This window comes from Giraffa tippelskirchi, chromosome 4 (genome assembly GCF_054371585.1).
Source record: "Giraffa tippelskirchi isolate mGirTip1 chromosome 4, T2T-mGirTip1v1.2.pri, whole genome shotgun sequence".
NCBI classification, from domain to species: Eukaryota; Metazoa; Chordata; class Mammalia; order Artiodactyla; family Giraffidae; genus Giraffa; species Giraffa tippelskirchi.
In genome coordinates, this window is record NC_137278.1 from 43,159,999 (window position 1) to 43,178,236 (window position 18,238).

Here is an 18,238-nt window from a genome sequence, read left to right on the forward strand (position 1 = left end):
ATGTCCATCAGGTCGGTGATGCCATCCAGCCATCTCATCCTCTGTCGTCCCCTTCTCCTCCTGCCCCCAGTCATTCCCAGCATCAGGGTCTTTTCCAATGAGTCAACTCTTTGCATCAGGTGGCCAAAGTATTGGAGTTTCAGCTTCAACATCAGGCCTTCCAATGAACACCCAGGACTGATTTCCTTTAGGATGTACTGGTTGGATCTTCTTGCAGTCCAAGGGACTCTCAAGAGTCTTCTCCAACACCACAGTTCAAAAGCATCAATTCTTTGCCGCTCAGCTTTCTTCACTGTCCAACTCTCACATCCATACATGACCACTGGAAAAACCATAGCCTTGAGTAGACGGACCTTTGTTGGCAAAGTAATGTATCTGCTTTTTTTTTTTTAATTAGTTTATTTTCTATTTTTTAATTTTACAACATTGTATTTGTTTTGCCATACATTGACATGAGTCCACCATGGGTGTACATGTTTTCCCCTTCCAGAACCCCTCTTCCACCTCCCTCCCCATCCCATCCCTCCGGGTCATCTTGGTGCACCAGCCTTGAGCACCCTGTATCATGCATTGGACCTGGACTGGCGATTCGTTTCACATATGATAATTTACATGCTTCAGTGCCATTCTCCCATATCATCCTGCCCTCGCCCTCTCCCATAGAGTCCATAATACTGTTCTATTTATCTGTGTCTCTTTTGATGTCTTGCATACAGGGTTATCTTTACCGATTGCCTAAATACCATATATATGTGCTAGTATACTGTATTGGTGTTTTTCTTTCTGGCTTACTTCACTCTGTATAATAGGCTCCAGTTTCATCCACCTCATTAGAACTGATTTGAATGTATTCTTTTTAATGGCTGAGTAATATTCCATTGTGTATATGTACCACAGCTTCCTTATCCATTTGTCTGCTGATGGGCATCTAGGCTGCTTCCATGTCCTGGCTATTATAAACAGTGCTGTGATGAACATTGGGGTACACGTGTCTCTTTCAATTCTGGTTTCCTCAGTGTGTATGCCCAGCAGTGAGATTGCTGGGTCATATGCTTTTTAACATGCTATCTAGGTTGGTCATAACTTTCCTTACAAGGAGTAAGCGTCTTTTAATTTCATGGCTGCAATCACCATCTATCTGCAGTGATTTTGGAGCCCAGAAAAATAAAGTCAGCCACTGTTCCCACTGTTTCCTCATCTATTTCCCATGAAGTGATGGGACCAGATGCCATGATCTTAGTTTTCTGAATGTTGAGGTTTAAGCCAACTTTTTCACTCTCCTCTTTCAAGAGGCTTTTTAGTTCCTCTTCACTTTCTGCCATAAACGTGGTGTCATCTGCATATCTGAGGTTATTATTGATTCTAAATAAACACTAAATTGAAGAATGTTTTTATTTTCTAGTATAGTCTACAAGTTATGACTTTAGTGCTCAGTGTCAAAGAAAGTATGTTCCTGTTTCATCATATCTTTTCTTCCCTGTTCCTAGTGAAATATTAATCCATTTGCATGGCCTGATTCAATACTTCTCTATTGTAGAAGCTTGTCCACATATAGGTATTTTTCCATTATAAAATCTCACTTGTAGTAAGTCATTCATTCATTTCTCCCTATGTAAGGTAGTTCAGTTCAGTCGCTCAGTCGTATCCAACTCTTTGCAATCCCATGGACTGCAGCATACCAGGCTTCCCTGTCCATCACCAACTCCTGGAGCTTGCTGAAACTCGAATTGGTGATACCATCCAACCATCTCATCCTCTGTCGTCCCCTTCTCCTCCTGCTGTCAATCTTTCCCAGCATCAGGGTCTTTTCTAAGGAGTCAGTTCTTCGCATCAGGTGGCCAAAGTGTTGGCGCTTCAACTTTAGCATTAGTCCTTCCAGTGAATATTCAGGACTGATTTCCTTTAGGATTGACTGATTTGATCTCCTTGCAGTCCAAAGGACTCTCAGGAGTCTTCTCCACCACCAGTTTAAAAACATCAGTTCTTTGGCACTCAGCTTTCTTCATGGTCCAACTCTCACATCTCTACCTGAGTACTGAAAAAACCATACCTTTGACTATATGGACCTTTAAGATGATGTTTAATACTTTTTTGTTTTTTCCATATAAATTTACATGGTGCTATACATTTGAGTAATAGCCCCAGATACTACAATGACAATATTAAGATAACAAAATAAAGGTACCTTCAAAATAGTCCTGTGGTAGGTACTTTATTATACCCATTTTATGTTTGGGGAAACTTAGAGAAATTAAGTAATTTATGCAAATTAGTGAGTAACCTGAGAAGTTAGAGCATTTCTCTAGTGGCTCAGCGGTAGAAGAATCCACTTGCAATTCAGGAGACACAGGAGGCCTGAGTTTGATCCCTGGGTCAGGAAGATTCCCTGGAGTAGGAAATGGCAACCCACTCCAGTATTCTTGTCTGGAAAATTCCATGGACAGAGGAGCCTGGCAGGCTACAGTTCATAGGATCGCAAAGAGTCAGACATGACTGAGCACTGAGCACATCTGTACGTGTGTGTGAGAGGTTAAAATAAGAAGCCAGGTAGTTAAGAGTCTAGAGTCCACATATTAAGTTTAATAAATATGAAATTTATTTAATTTATTAATTGATGTTTAGGCAGTGACATGAGGCATGCAGAATCTTAGTTCCCTGACCAGAGATTGAACCTGTGTCCTCCTTATACTGGGAACTCGGATTCTTAACTATGGCACTGCCAGGAAGTCTCATTAATTGATTCTTCAAACCAATATTCCAGGCCTCACCTATCTGAATGACAAAGGTGCGGTTTACACATTCTAATATAGTAAGTATTTTAGTCTTAAAAAAAGTACAGCTATAATAATTCTGAATAAGTCTCATGAAACTGACTGAAAGCAATTTCAAAGAACACAGCTTTGGAAATATTTTGAATAATGGCAGCCTCACTAGTCACTCCCAGGTGACAACTCAGAAAGATAATAGTTGAATTGAAAAATACAGGTTAGTTTTAATATCCCTTTTTCTCTATTGCCTGCTAGTAAGGAACTGCATTCTTCATGGTAATGAGCCCACTAGCTCTCTTACCCCATATCTTACATGGCAGCCATCTTCTGGTTAGAATATCATATCTGGAGGTTGAAGGGTCTTTTGTTTCATCTCTAAACTTTTAAGGCACTTTAGTACAAGGAAGAAAGTGAATTCAGATCAATCCAAAATTTACTATTTATTATAGCCTGTTTTTTGCTACTGTTTTCAACTTCTTTTTTCTATTATTTTCTACCATGCATCTTGATCTAACACTGTTGTTTTACTCAAACTACTGTGTATACCCTCCCTACACTTCTATATACCCCAATACAGTAAGTGTCCTGTGGTTGCTGGCACAGAGTCTGGAAACCTGTCTGTTTAGATTGAAAGCCCGCCTCTACTAGCCGCTGGCTATATGTCTTTTCTGTGTCTTAGTTTCCTCATTATAGGAGTAATGGTGATACGACTTCAAAGAGTTATATATTTGAGTTAATATGTGTAAAATTTTAGAAGAATGCTTGTCACACATAGGTCCGTAGTATTATATTCTGCTATCATCATCATTTAACTGGTGAAATCCTTTGCTTCTCTGAGGTCCTGTGAACATTTTATAATTTCTCAGTAGCTTTCTCAGTGCCCTGCTGTTCCAAGCAGGCTTTAGTCCTTCTGTTATACTGTGAAATTGATTACTCTGCCATTTCAATAATTAGTAACTGTGTCTCATTAGTTGGACATGCATCTGAATCTTGATGATTGTAAGTGCATTGAGGTCAAAAGTAAAGATGAAGGAAGGACTAACAAAGTCTGTGTTATGTCTAAAATTATTTTGGATTATCATTCATAAATAGTATGGTGAAATATTTTTAGTCACTCCTCATGTTAAAGAAGCTGAGAGCTTTTTTCTCCATATAATAAATGTCATTAAATATTTTTCAAGCTATTATTTTCATATAGTAGATGTCATAAAATATTCAGAAGTTTGTTGGAAATAACAATTCTTTTTATGATCTGTATAAAGAAAATGTCAATAGTTACATATTTCTAATATACAGAAAAATTTACATGTAGTATAATACTTACATGTATTTCCAAGCAAACATTTGAAAGTTACTTAAATTCCTTTCAAATATTTGTAAAATGTTACTTTTCTTTTTTTTTTTTGATTCAGATTGGCCTTCCTCCAATTAGTCAAAATTAATGAAGTTCTAATTAATTTTTTAAAAAGTATAAATAATATCCATCACTAGGCCCTGCTGTTAGAGCTGGGAGGAAATACAAGATGTAAAGTTTTGCTATCTTTTTTAAAAAATGAATGTAGTGTAGAATATCTGGATCTATCATGACATGCAGATGAACAAATTAATTTGAGTGCTAATGTGGTTTCACACAGTTTACTTCTAAGTAAATATGTTTCCTATAATAGTAACTATATACCATTCATCTTGGGAATTCCATTTTAATTAGGCTGTTTGCATGTGAAAGATTGCAAATATTTGCTTTTTATATTAAAAATGCATCACAAAATGTTTTTGTATTTAATAACTACCTAGCAGATATTTCTTTTCCTTAAAAATTTTTAAATACTAAATAATTCTAAATATACTCAGTTTTAAAAATCATATATTATTGGAAACCCAAATATATATATATTCTTCTTACTATGTTTCTCAATGTGGTGATGTACTAAATCTAGGAAAAGTGATTTTTTTTCATTTATTTCTGGGTGGTTAACTAAGGATATATTAAATTGTGTTTATTCTAATGAACCGTATCTCAAATATCAGTAGCGACAAATGATTCTTTTTATTATTTCTAAGGGATCTTGATTTTATTGGCAATAGAAGATAATTAATTGACACCTCTTCTTAATTATTTTTTAAACAGGATAAAGATTCCTTCTGCCATCAGATGTCATTCTGCTTGACTGAACTGCACCTGTGGTCTTTGAAGAATACCTTACACATTGGCGGTAAATAAACTGGATTAATTTCAATATTTTTCAAATATAAGTTACAACAATATAAATACCTAACAGCAAATGTTAGAGCCTAGATTCTCCAGTGAAACTGCATCATTTTCTTTATACTTAAGGAAAAATCGTTTGGTGGAAAGGAATTTCTTTTAGTTAACACTGATTAACTTTTTTTTTTCAATTTGAGTTACATTTTCTGTTTAAAACATTAATTTTATCTATCTAATATCTATTTCCTCTTAAGATTTATGTAAGATTTTTCAGCTTTTTCCCTGAGATTGTTCATAATAACATGTTTATATTCATAAATATTTACAGGCTTGCAAATGGCAAATGCATTTCTATTTGATATAAAAGGAGTATTTCAAACATACAGCTCATATGTACAATTGCATTCTTGTTTTTTGCATTTCACATTTTTTGGGGAAGGGAGTAATATAAATCTGTTTTAACAACGTTTATTAGTATTTGAGGATGAAGTATATATCATTAGGAAACATGTTTTAAAGAATCTTTTCCTTTTGAAAATCTAAAGCAACTCTTGTATTTAGGAGGACATGTATTTCTATGTCTTCAGCATCATTTCTAAGAAAATGGTTTACCTTGCAAAGCACTGTTTATATATAACAAATATACAACTACAGATGATGTCATTATAATTTCATTACATTTAATGTGCTTAAAATATGTAAGGAAAGAATTTCCAGTTAAAGTGGACTTAACACACACTTGCTTCCTCCCAAGATTCTTCTAAATTGAGACTAAATGAATTACATTAATAAAAGTGTAAACCCACAAGGACTAAGCGACTAGGAAAGGAGACAGTTGCTGTTGAGTTGTTTTTGGAAGGCATAGAGAAGTTACCAAAGCTCAAAAACCTGAATATCAGATGTCTACAGAAAATTCCACTGACAGCAAACTTGGGTTTCAGAAGTCTTGAGAGGTGCAGAAATTTGAGGAGTCAGATAATGCAAAAGGATGAGATTGTGGCATGAGGTGATCAGAAAGAGACTTGAAAATCTATGTAAGAAGTAGTGAAACACTGGAAATACTTGATTTTGGGAAGTTCAAAACTAGCTGCAGTGGAAAAAATAGGGGAGAGATGCTGAACTGAAAACAGGGAAAACTGAAGTGAAAGCCTACATCAGTTCAGTTCAGTTGCTCAGTCGTGTCCGACTCTTTGCGACCCTATGAACCGCAGCACGCCAGGCCTCCCTGTCCATCACCAACTCCCAAAGTTTACCCAAACCCATATCCATCCAGTCGGTGATGCCATCCAGCCATCTCATCCTCTGTCGCCCCCTTCTCCTCCCACCCCCAATCCTTCCCAGCATTAGGGTCTTTTCCAATGAGTCAGCTCTTCGCATGAGGTGGCCAAAGTATTGGAGTTTCAGCTTCAACATCAGTCCTTCCAATGAACACCCAGGACTGATCTCCTTTAGGATGGACTGGTTGGATCTTCTTGCAGTCCAAGGGACTCTCAAGAGTCTTCTCCAACACCACAATTCAAAAGCATCAATTCTTTGCCGCTCAGCTTTCTTTATAGTCCAACTTTCACATCCATACATGACTACTGGAAAAACCATAGCCTTGAGTAGACGGACCTTTGGAATATTTTTAATCCCTTTATAATCAAATTAATCTTAATCTCAGAATGTCACAGAAGGAAGAAGCTGAGGGAGTCCTCTCTGGAGAGACTGCATGGCCCCAGAGGGAAGGCCTCTTTACACTGATATTTAACGTGGTCTTCCCATGAAACACCCAGGTCCCTGAGTGGTCAGTGAAACCCACTGTTGGTAAGCCCTGTTCATGTATATTGAGCTTTTAATTGGCTTTCTAGTGCCTCATTTGAAATATAAACAGCAAGAAATGAAATATAGATGTTTCAGGAAACAGTTGAAAATTATATTAATCTTTTGGAAAGTAAAAATATGCAGCAGAAAAAAAATTTTAACTCAAGTGAGTAAAAGAAATTGTGTCAGAAAATAGGAAAAAAAAATTGGGGGAAGATACTTATTTCACTGCTGATGAAAGTATGAGTTGGTCCAACCATTTTAGGAAATAATTTGTCATTACCTAGTTTAGTTGAAGATATATTTTGCCTTGTTGTTGTTGTTCAGTTACTCAGGCATGTCAGACTCTTTGTGACCCCATGGACTGCAGCTTGCCAGGCTTCCTTGTCCTTCACCATGTCTCGGAGCGTGCTCAAACTCACGTCTATTGAGTCAGTGATGCTATCCAACCATCTTGTCCTCTGTCGTCCCCTTCTCCTCCTGCCTTCAATCTTTCCCAGCATCAGGGTCTTTTCTAATGAGTTGGCGCTTCGCATCAGGTGGCCAAATTATTGGAGTTTCATACAGTAGGCAAAGTATTTTGCCTACTGACCAGTAATTCAACTCCTAGATCTATACCATGGTGAAAGCCTTGATAACTTGAGTGCACCAGGAAACATGTATGAAAATGTTCTTAATAGTACTCATCCTTAACTAGAAACCATCCAAATGTCAATCAGCAGGAGAATGGATAAATATATTTATGCAACAGAGAAAGCGAATGAATTGAAGCTATATGCAACAACATAGATGAATGTCAGGAATATGTTATAGGGAAAAAGTTTAAAAAGTAAGCTGCAGCATACATACAGTATGTTTGCAGTTAAAGAAAGTTCAAAAACAGTGCCTAAATTAAATAATGTATTGTTTCAGGAGACAAGTATATGTGGAAGAACTATAAAGAACATTAGATTATAAACACAGAATTTAGTATAGCTCTGACAAGGAAGGGAGTGGAAGTGAAATAGTAAAGGGCACACAACAAGTTTAAAGATAATGTTCTTGGGAGAGGGTTCGAGATGTTAGCATAGGAAGAGCCTGAACTCACCTCTTCCCACAGGCACAACAAATTTAATTAAGTACATATGGAACATGGATGAATAGAGTCTCCACAACAAAAGGTAAAAGGACAGCACTGAGATGGGTAGGAGAAACAGACAGTATTGCCAAGGGGAAAAACCACATCCTAGCCACAGCAATCCACAACTGGGAGAGATAACAAAGGTATGGATCTTCTCTCTCAGTTGTGAGGGATTCAGTTTTCATGTCAGCCATCCCAACCCCTAGATCCTATGCAGGAGAGACAAGCCCCTAAAATACATGACTTTGAAAACTAATGGGAAACATATCCAGGAAAATTATAAAACTGCAGGGAGCAGAAAATCCACTCCTGAAGGGTGTGCTTGAAAATCAACACAAAAACACAAGATTGAGAAACATATGGACTGTAGGTAAAGGGGACCCAGTCACTAATAAAGCATCTGCCAGAGAGTCAGGAACCAACTGGGGCACTCCCTGGGAACTGAGATACTGGCTGAAGACAAAAAAAAAAAAAATGTCTGCATGCAGGACTACAGCATGCAGGATTGGAATTCCCCAACCAGTGGTTGAACTCTTGCCCTCTGCAGTGGAGGTGTGGAGTCAGCCACTGGACTGCCAGAGACGTCACAGGACATTTCTTATGAAGGCCACTCCTTCAAGACTGAGAGAGATAACTGATTTACTTAATACATAGACGTAAACACAGAGACTTAGGCAAAATGAGACAGAGGGATATGTTCCAATCAGAAAAATACAGCAAAAACTTCAGAGCTATGTCAAGGCTGTATGTTGTCACCTTGCTTATTTAACTTCTGTGCAGAGCACATCATGGAAAATGCCAGGCTGAATGAAGCTCAAGCTGAAATCAAGATTGCTGGGAGAGATATCAATAACCTCAGATATGCAGATGACACCAACCTAATGGCAGAAAGCTTAAAGATCCTCTTAATGAAGATGAAAGAGGATAGTGAAAAAGCTGGCTTAAAACTCAGCATTCAAAAACTAAGATCATGGTATCAGGTCCTGTCACTTCATGGCAAGTAGATGGGGAAACAATGGAAACAATGACAGATTTTGTTTTCTCGGGCTTCAGAATCACTGTGAATGGTGACTACAGCCATGAAATTAAAAGGTGCTTGCTCTTTGGAAGAAAAGCTATGACAAACCTAGATAGCGTACTAAAAAGCAGAGACATCACTTTGCTGACAAAGGTCCGTATGGTCAAAGCTGTGGTTTTTCCAGTAGTCATGTATGGATGTGAGAGTTGGACCAGAGAGAAGGCTGAGTGCCGAAGAACTGATGCTTTTGAACTGTAGGTGCTGGAGAAGACTCTTGAGAGTCCCTTGGACAGCATGGAGATCAAACCAGTCAATCCTATAAGAAATCAACCCTGAATACTCATTGGAAGGATTGATGCTGATGCTGAAGCTCTAATATTTTGGCCACCTGATGTGAAGAACTGACTCATTGAAAAAGACCCTGATGCTGGGAAAAATTGAAGATAAAAGGAAAAGAGGGTGGAAGAGGACGAGGTGGTTAGATAGCATCATCGACTCAATGGACATGAGTTTGAACAAACTCTTAGAGATAGTGAAGGCGTGCTGCAGTCTGTGGGGTTGCAAAGAGTTGGACATGACTTAGCAACTGAACAACAAGAACAACAACAATCATCTATTTAGTGTGCAGTAACATTATGTCTTTAAAAACATTGTATATACCTTAATTAAAAAGTATTTTATTGCTAAAAATGCTGAACATCATAGGTACTTTAAGCAAGTCTTAATCTTTTAGCTGGTGGAGGGCCCTGCCTCAATGTTGGTAAGTTGTGGTTGCTGAAAGTTGGAGTGCCTATGGTAATTTCTTAAAATAAGACGACAGTGAAGTTCACCATATTGATAGACTTTTCACAAATGATTTCCCTATAGCATGCAATGCTGTTTGTTAGCATTTTTACCCGAAGTAAAACTTTCAAAACTGGAGTCAGTCCTCTGGAATCCTGCTGCTGTTTTATGAACTAAGTTTACATGGTGTTCTAAATCCCTTGTTGTCATTTCAGTAATCTTCATAGCATCCATACTAGGAGGAGGCTTATTTCATCTCAAGAAACCACTTTCTTTAATCATACGTAAGAAGCATCTCCTTAAGTGTTAAAGTATTCTCATGAGATTGCAATGAAATTCAGTCTCATCTTCAGATTCCACTTCTAATTCTAGTTCTCTTGCTATTTTCACCACGTTACTACCTCCACTGAAGTCTTGACCTCTTCAACGTTGTGCATGAGGGTTGGAATCAACTTTTCCCAAACCTGTGTTAATGTTGATATTTTTACCTCTTCCCATGAAATATGAATATTCTTAATGGCGCCCAGATTGGAGTTTCAAAGTTGGACACAGCTTTGCAACTGAACAACTAGAATGATGAATCCATTCCAGAGGCTTTTTTTTCTTTCTTTCTTTCTTTTTTCTTTTTGCCGTGCCACATGGCTTACAGTAGGATCTTAGTTCCTGGACCAGAGATTGAAATCAGGCCCCAGCAGTGAAAGTGATGAGTCCTAACTGTTGGACCACCAGGGAATGCCCAGAATATTTTCAGTTGAATTTTCCCAGATCTATTAGATGGATCACTATTTATGGCAGCTATAGCCTTAAGAATTGTTTTTTGTAAACCATAAGACTTGAATGTCAAAATTACTCCTTGATCCATGGACTACAGAATGATTGTTGTTCTGGCAGTCATAAAAACAACACTAATCTAATTGTACATCTTCTGTCAGTGTTCTTGAGTGACCAGATGAATTGTCAATGAACAGTAATATTTTGCAAGAAGTCTTTGTTTCTGAGCTGTAGGTTGCAATGGTAGGCTTAAATTATTCAGTAAGCCATGTTGTAAACAGATGTGCTGTCATCCAGGCTTTGTGGTTCCATTTATAGAGCACAGGCAGAGTAGATTTAGCAGAATCTTAAGGGCCCTAGGATTGGTTGTGCATTGGCTTCTACTTGAAGTCACCAGCTGCATTAGCCCCTAACAAGAGAGTCAGCCTGTCCTTCAAAACTTTGAAAACAATCATTGACTTTTCCTCTCTAGCTATGTAATTTCTAGATGGCATCTGCTTCCAACAGAAGGTCGTTTATCTACATTGAAAATTTGTTGTTTATTGTAGCCACCTTCATTAATTGGGACTTACCAGGTGGCTCAGTGATAAAGAATCCACCTGCCAATGCAGGAAACGCAGGAGATGCAGCTTTGATCCTTGGATTAGGAAGATCCCTTGGAGGAGGAAATGGCAATTGACCCCAGTGTTCTTCCCTGGGAAACTCCATGGACAAAGGAGCCTGGCAGGCTACAGTCCATGGGGCTGCAAAAGAGCTGGACCCAACTGAGCGACTGAACACAAGCACTTCATTAATTATTAGATCTTCTAGATCACTTGGTGCAGGTTCTACATCTACACTTGGTTCACCTTGTATTTTTATGTTCTGAATGTGGTTTCTTTCCTTAAACATTGTAAACCAACCTCTGTTAGCTTTAGACATTTCTTCTGCAGCTTCTTCACCTCTCTTAGTCTTCATAAAATTGAAGAGTTAGGACCTTGTTTTGCATTAGGCTTTGGCTTATGGAATGTTGTGGCTGATCTGACCAGGTCGCCAACTCTTTCTTCATTATCACCAATAAAGTTGTTTCTTATCATTTCTTATCATTTGTGTGTTCAGTGGAATAACACTTTTTCCTTTAAGAAGCTTTCCTTTACAGTCACAACTTATCTGTTTGACTCAGGAGGCCTAGCTCTCAGCCTATCTTGACTTTCAACATGCATTCTTCAGTGTATATGTTAGTTATGTCCCACTCTTTGTGACCCCATGAACTGTAGCACACCAGACTCCTATGTCCATGGAATTCTCCGGGCCAGAAAACTGGAGTGGTTTGCCATACTTTTCTCCAGGGGATCCTCCCGACTCAGGGATCGAACCTGTGTCTCTCATGTTGCAGGCAGTAAGCTTATGGGTCTCTCACATTCCTCAGTAAGCTTAATCATTTCTAACTTTTGATTTAAAGTGATTTAAAGTGCAATTGTTCCTTTCACTTGGACACTTAAGAGACCTCTGTAGGGTTATCAGTTGGCTTAATTTTAATATTGCTGTTTCTTCGGGAATTGTTATTGTTATTCAGTTGCTAAGTGCTGTTGAACTCTTTGCAACCCCATGGACTGCAGCATGCCAGGCTTCTCTGTCCTTCACTGTCTCCAGGAGTTTGCTCAGACTCATGTCCATTGAGTCGGTGATGCCATCCAACCACTCATCTGTTACCCCCTTCTGCTGCTCTCAGTCTTTCCCATCATCAGGGTATTTTCCATTGAGTTGACTCTTCATATCAGGTGGCCAAAGTATTGGAGCTTCAGCTTCAGCAATTAGTTCTTCCAATGAATATTCAGGACTGATTTCCTTTAGGATTGACTGATTTGATCTCCTTGCTGTCCAAGGGACTCTCGAGTCCTCCAGCACCACAATTTGAAAGCATCAATTCTTTGGCATAACTTTTATTTAGTAATAAATACACATTCGGAAAACTCCAGGAGATAAAAGAAGGACAGGGAAGCCTGGTGCGCTGGAGTTCGTGGGGTTGGAAAGAGTCGGACTCTGAGCCACTTAACAACAATAACAACAAATGCATTCAGAAAAAACTCAAGAGAAAAACACAGTGTTATGAATAACTGTCTCTGAAAGTGGAAATACAGGAAATTAAACTTTTTTGTTCTTTTCTAGATTTTATACAGTGAACACGTTACTTCTGTAATCAAGAAGCCAAATTATATTGACATAGGCATAAGAATCGGAGAAGGCAATGACACCCCACTCCAGAACTCTTGCCTGGAAAATCCCATGGATGGAGGAGCCTGGTAGGCTGCAGTCCATGGGGTCGCTACAAGTCGGACACGACTGAGCGACTTCACTTTCACTTTTCACTTTCATACATTGGAGAAGGAAATGGCAACCCACTCCAGTGTTCTTGCCTGGAGAATCCCAGGGATGGGAGAGCAGCAGCAGCAGGCATAAGAATGATAGAAAAAAAGGAAATGAGCGCTGTGACCAAAGACAGTGGTGCACACAGGTCCCAGGAGGCAGTAAGATCTGCCCCAACTGGATCTTCAGCAGGCCTTATCTGTTCTCCTTCCTGGGAACATTCTTTTTGAACCCCTGTGCAATCCTACTTCTTTAGGGCTCAGCTTTACTAAGTCACCTGGAGAAGCCTTCACTGCCATTGGACTAAGTTCGTAACCTTCTTACATATTCTTATTATGTTTAACATTTAAAGTAGTTTTTGAATTGAGGTATAATTGAGTTATAACATTGTTAGTTTCCAGCGTACAGCATAATGATTTGGTAAGTCTGGTTAACATCTACCACCATACATGGTTATAATTTTTTTCCTGTGATAAAAACTTTTAATATTTATCTCTTTGCAGTTTTCAAATATGCAATACATTGTTATTAACTGGAGTCACCATGCTGTACATGATATCCACATGACTTGTTTATTTTATAACTGGAAGTTTGTGCCTTTTGATCCCCTTCACCCATTTCCCATCTACCTTCCCCTTCATCCTGACTTTGGCAACCAATCTATTCCCTGTGTCTGTGAGCTTGTGGTTTTTTTTTTTTTAAGATTCTGCATGTAAGTGGAGTCCTACAGCCTTTGTCTCTCTCTGACTTGTTTCACTTAGCATAATGCCCTCAAGGTCCATTCAAGTTGTCACAAATGGTAGGATTTCATGCTTTTGATGGCTTAATTCCATTCTGAATATATACCTCATCTTCTTTATCCATTCATTCATTGATGGGTACCTAGATTTTGGATATTGTAAATAATGCTGCAATGGTCATGATATAATGGTACCTATATCTTTTTGAATTAGTGTTTTTATGTTCCTTGGATAAATACTCAGAGGGGAAGTTGCTGGATCACATGATAGTTCTACTGTTAATTTTTTGAGAAACATGCATACTGTTTTCCATAGTGAATGCACCGATTTACATTTCCACCAGCAGTGCTGAAGTGTTCCCTGTTCTCCACATCCCTCACCAACATTTGTTATTTCTTATCTTTTTGATAAATGTTATACTAAATAATCTGAAATAATCACAAAGTTTTATCGGAAACTTGCTAGTATAGAGAATTTTTTTTCTTGAACCATTTGAGAGTAGGTTACCAACCTGACGCCTCACCACTCCCAAATACTTTAGTGTGTGTTTCCTGAAGAAAAGATGTTGTCCAGCATCATGTATATAACCATCAGAATCTAGAAATTAATGATAATAATAGTACTACCATCTAATACTCAAGAGTTTCACCCATTGTCCTTTTTTTAAAAATTTTAATTTATTTTTTGGTTGTGCAGGGTCTTTACTGCTGTGCGGGCTTTCTCTAGTTGTGACAAGAGAGGGCTATTCTGTAGCTGCACTGTGCAGCTTCTCATTGTTGTGGCTTCTCTTGTTGCAGAGCACAGGGTCTAGGGCACATGGTCTTCAGTAGTTGTGGCATGTGAGCTCAGTAATTGTGGCTCCCAGGCTCTAGAACACAGGCTCAGTAGTTGTGGCACATGGACTTAGTCGTTCAATGACATGTGGGTTCCTGGATCAGGAATCAAACCCATGTCTCCTGCATTGGTAGGCAGATTCTTTACCATTGAGTCACCAGGAAAGCCCCAATTATCCTTTTTTATAGCAAATGGTTGTTGTTCAGAATTATGTTACATTTAATTATCATGTCTCTTTAGTCTCTAATTCTGGAACAAATCCTTCAGCTTTTCAATTTTTTAAAGTTCATTTTTTAATTTCTGTGACTTCAACACTTTTGAAGATTTTATACCACTTACTTTGTAGTATATCCCTAAATTTAGATACATTTGAAGTTTCCTCATAAGTAGGCTCAGATTATGCTTGTTTGGTGGGAAGTATACGGAAGAATAATGCTGTATTCTCAGTGCATCCTAACATGCAGTGCACAATTTCACTCCGTGTCTTTACTGATGGTGTTCATGACCACTTGGTTAAGCTGGTGTCTGCTAGGCTGCTCCACTGCAAAGTTACTTTCTCCTTTAGAATTAATATTTTGTAAGGTGTTACCTTGAAAATATGTGAATATCTTATTCTTCATTAAACTTTAAATATATTTTTAATAGGTGTAGGTATTTTTTAAAAACATGAGTGATCTGTGATGACCTTTTATTTTATTTATTTTGCCATGTGGGCTCTTAGTTCCCTGACCAGGGATTGAACCCGTTCCCCTTGTACTGGAAGCACAGAGTGTTAACCACTGAATTGCCAGGGAAGTCCCTAAATATATTTTTAACTTCATTTGTCCCTATGGGCTCATGTACCGTTTTATTCAATGATTTTAATCCATTAGTACCATTATTTATTCTGATGTTTAAGTTGTCCCTTGAGTGGTCAGTGGAACACCTTGCGAGTTGACTTTTCTTATCATTGTGCCACGTCGCTGTCAATACTTGGGCATTTTCATTCTTTCTGCCACAACAGATCTGATCTATCAGACTGTTATTATATTGATACCTTCCCTTAGTGCTAGAATCAGCCAGTTCTCTAAGGAGTTTGGTTCCTTTTACAGGAGAATGGTTTCGAGAAGCCAAGGTGTGCCTCAGGTACACTCATTGCTCTTGGAGTATCGTTGCTCCCAGGCGCTGTCAGTGGCCAGCGCTTAGGGTATGTATGTATGTATGCATACACACTTACTTGCATCCACATTCACATCTGTACCTCTGTATACTGAAAACCATGAGTTCACACCAGTACCTTAAATTCTAATCTATCACCACAGGGTTCATTCTAGTGTTCTCTCTCTTTTATATTTGTACTTCTCACACAGTGGGAGAGCTGGGGCTTCCGTAGCTTTATTTTATTTATTTAAAATCACCCTTTATGCAGACAGTCTTCTATCTCTTTGGCAACTCTCTTCCCTGCATAGATATCTTTGTAGGTTCTGACATCCTTTGTTGGGCTCCCCCTGTATGTGGATGTCCTCCACGCTTTATTCAGCCTCTGACAGCCAACATGGGGCCATTGCTCCTATGAATGTCCCTCTCACCCTGCTAGGGCTCTGACACAACATGTCAGACTCACTCTCCCTATCACTATCTTATCCTGCTTTTGTTTTAAGAGCCATACTCTGGTCCAGATGCAGTAGTTCAGACTTGTGCACAGAATTCATGGCCACTTGTTATCTTCATAGTTCTATTCTATAGTTGTAATATTTGGATGCATGAAATGATGGAATATTGGAGGATATTGCCTGTGTACAATAGTGCATATGGTTCTTAGATTTTTTTTTCGAGAATGTTTTTATTATCCCTGGGTCAGGAAGATCCCCTGGAGAAGGGATAGGCTACCTACTCCAATATTCTTGGGCTTCCCTGGTGGTTCAGCTGGAATCTGCCTGGAGTGCGGGACACCTGGGTTCAATCCCTGGGTTGGGAAGATCCCTTGGAGAATGAAAAGGCTACCCACTCCAGTATTCTGGCCAGAGAATTCCATGGTCTGTATAGTCCATGGGGTCACAGAGTTGAACACAACTGAGCGACTTTCACTCACTTTATTAAAGTATTATATGTATATTGAAAAGTGTAAAGATTACAAAGATATGTTTTGAACTATCAAAAAGTGAACATACCCATAAAATCTTCACCTAGGTCAAGAAATAAAATAACAGTATCCTAGGAGCCTGACCCATGACCTTTCCCTGGCACTCCTTATTAGATGCTGTCAATATAACCAACAGAAATAAACTACACTCTTTAAATTATATGTCTAAATTAGTGGCATAATAAAAAAATGGAACTTCAGTAAATATACACGATTGACTATTTTGAAAAGCTATATTGGAGAAGTTAATTATAGCTTTTTGGGGGGAAGTTTTATCCTTCAGTTTGAGAAAGTTCAGAGCAGTCAGTCACTAGAGGGCAGCCTGTACTGCTTCCACTTTAAAAATAGTTGTATCCTTTTGTTAGTAGCTTGAATTATTTTGCATGGAAGGAAGCAAACGTTACCTCAAAGAAGGAAGTATTTCAGTGTTCACAGATAGGAAGAAAATGGACACAGTTATTTTATTCTCCTGTAAATCAACTACAAGGACAGATTCCATGGTTAAATCTCTCTCAGCATCAACCTAGCTTTGCTTTTGTAACCCCAGCAAAGCATCCGAATTTGAATGGGTTCGGAAGCGTTTTTGAATCTAAACAAGCTTCAGATAATTTATCCATACCTTCCTTTAATCCTTCCTTTTCTGAAGATTTCCTCCAAATACCCTCCTGGATTCAAGTCAAGTCAGAGAAAGAAAAAAAAAAGCCACAGCTCAGAATTCTTCTAGCCACTTTCACTTGGTATTGCTTACTGGTAGTGCCTTTTGGTAGTGCCCTGTGAAAAATATCAGAGGAAGTTTGAGAGAAAAAAGTTTGTCTTCCTTGACATCAGTTCTTTACCCTTCCTTTCCTCATGCCATTCTAGTTTTGTATATTTCTTTTCTAAGTGGACTGATAAACTTTGCATTTCGTGCATATCCCTAGAATAGATGAACCCATGTCCGGATAATTTTGAAGTATTTTATTTCCAGTAACATACAGGTTGTTTCTGTCCTCCTCCCTATCCACCCCCAACCCTGCCTGATAGTATGGGTTGGCTTCTCGTTCTCCATAACTTTTTACTATAATCTAATGTTATTTCTTCCTTTCTATAGATAGAGACATTGGGATCTACCAGTATTATGACAAGAAAGAGCCATCAGGTAAAGTATCTGTTCTACTCAACTGATTTTTATAAACTTACTATTCTAAATTATAAAATACTGACTTAAAAACTCTGTTTTTATGCACTTTAAATTCTAGAATTTCAAGAAAGTTTACTCCAATTCTTTAGAAAAATGCTGAAGTTAATATGTTTTATATAAAATAAAGCAGTATTGAGAAAATGCTATAGCAGAACATGAAATTTTCATTTTACTTCTGATTAAACTGATAACTGGACAATATGTTCTCGTTTTTTTATCACTGTCCCAGTAGAGGGCATTGTTAATGCATGGGTCCCACTGATGCTGGTCTCCCGGATCCTTACCTGATATCTGGAATAGGCATTTCTGAGTGAATGATCAATTTTCTTTATCTGATTAATCCTGTTAATCCCAGAAGTTGCTTGATGGGCCAAAAGGTCTTCCCAGCTAGAGTTACTTCCTGTTTGGTCTCTGTTGAAGTAGAGCTTGTGTGGGCATCCCGTGTGCTTAGCTTGGTGGTTAATAGGCTGACTTCATGGGTCTGATGACAGACTGAAGTAGCTTCTGTTCTGGGCTCAGTTGCAGTTCCCTTCCCTATCTGATGAGA

The 18,238-nt window shown here is 38.4% G+C and overlaps 1 protein-coding gene across 21 annotated transcripts in view; it reads left to right on the plus strand.

Annotated features, from left to right (window-relative positions):
* Nucleotides 1-18,238, plus strand: part of WDPCP (WD repeat containing planar cell polarity effector) — a 307,323-nt gene that overhangs the window by 107,064 nt on the left and 182,021 nt on the right. For all 21 annotated transcript variants that reach the window (XR_014081750.1, XR_014081749.1, XR_014081751.1 and 18 more), the window contains 2 exons: nucleotides 4,897-4,981; nucleotides 17,602-17,649. Coding sequence is in view for 17 of the 21 variants with exons in the window: in XM_081588358.1 (XP_081444484.1) it covers nucleotides 4,897-4,981; nucleotides 17,602-17,649 (133 nt within the window). In the remaining 4 variants the exon portion in view is untranslated. The remainder of the gene's footprint in view (nucleotides 1-4,896; nucleotides 4,982-17,601; nucleotides 17,650-18,238) is intronic.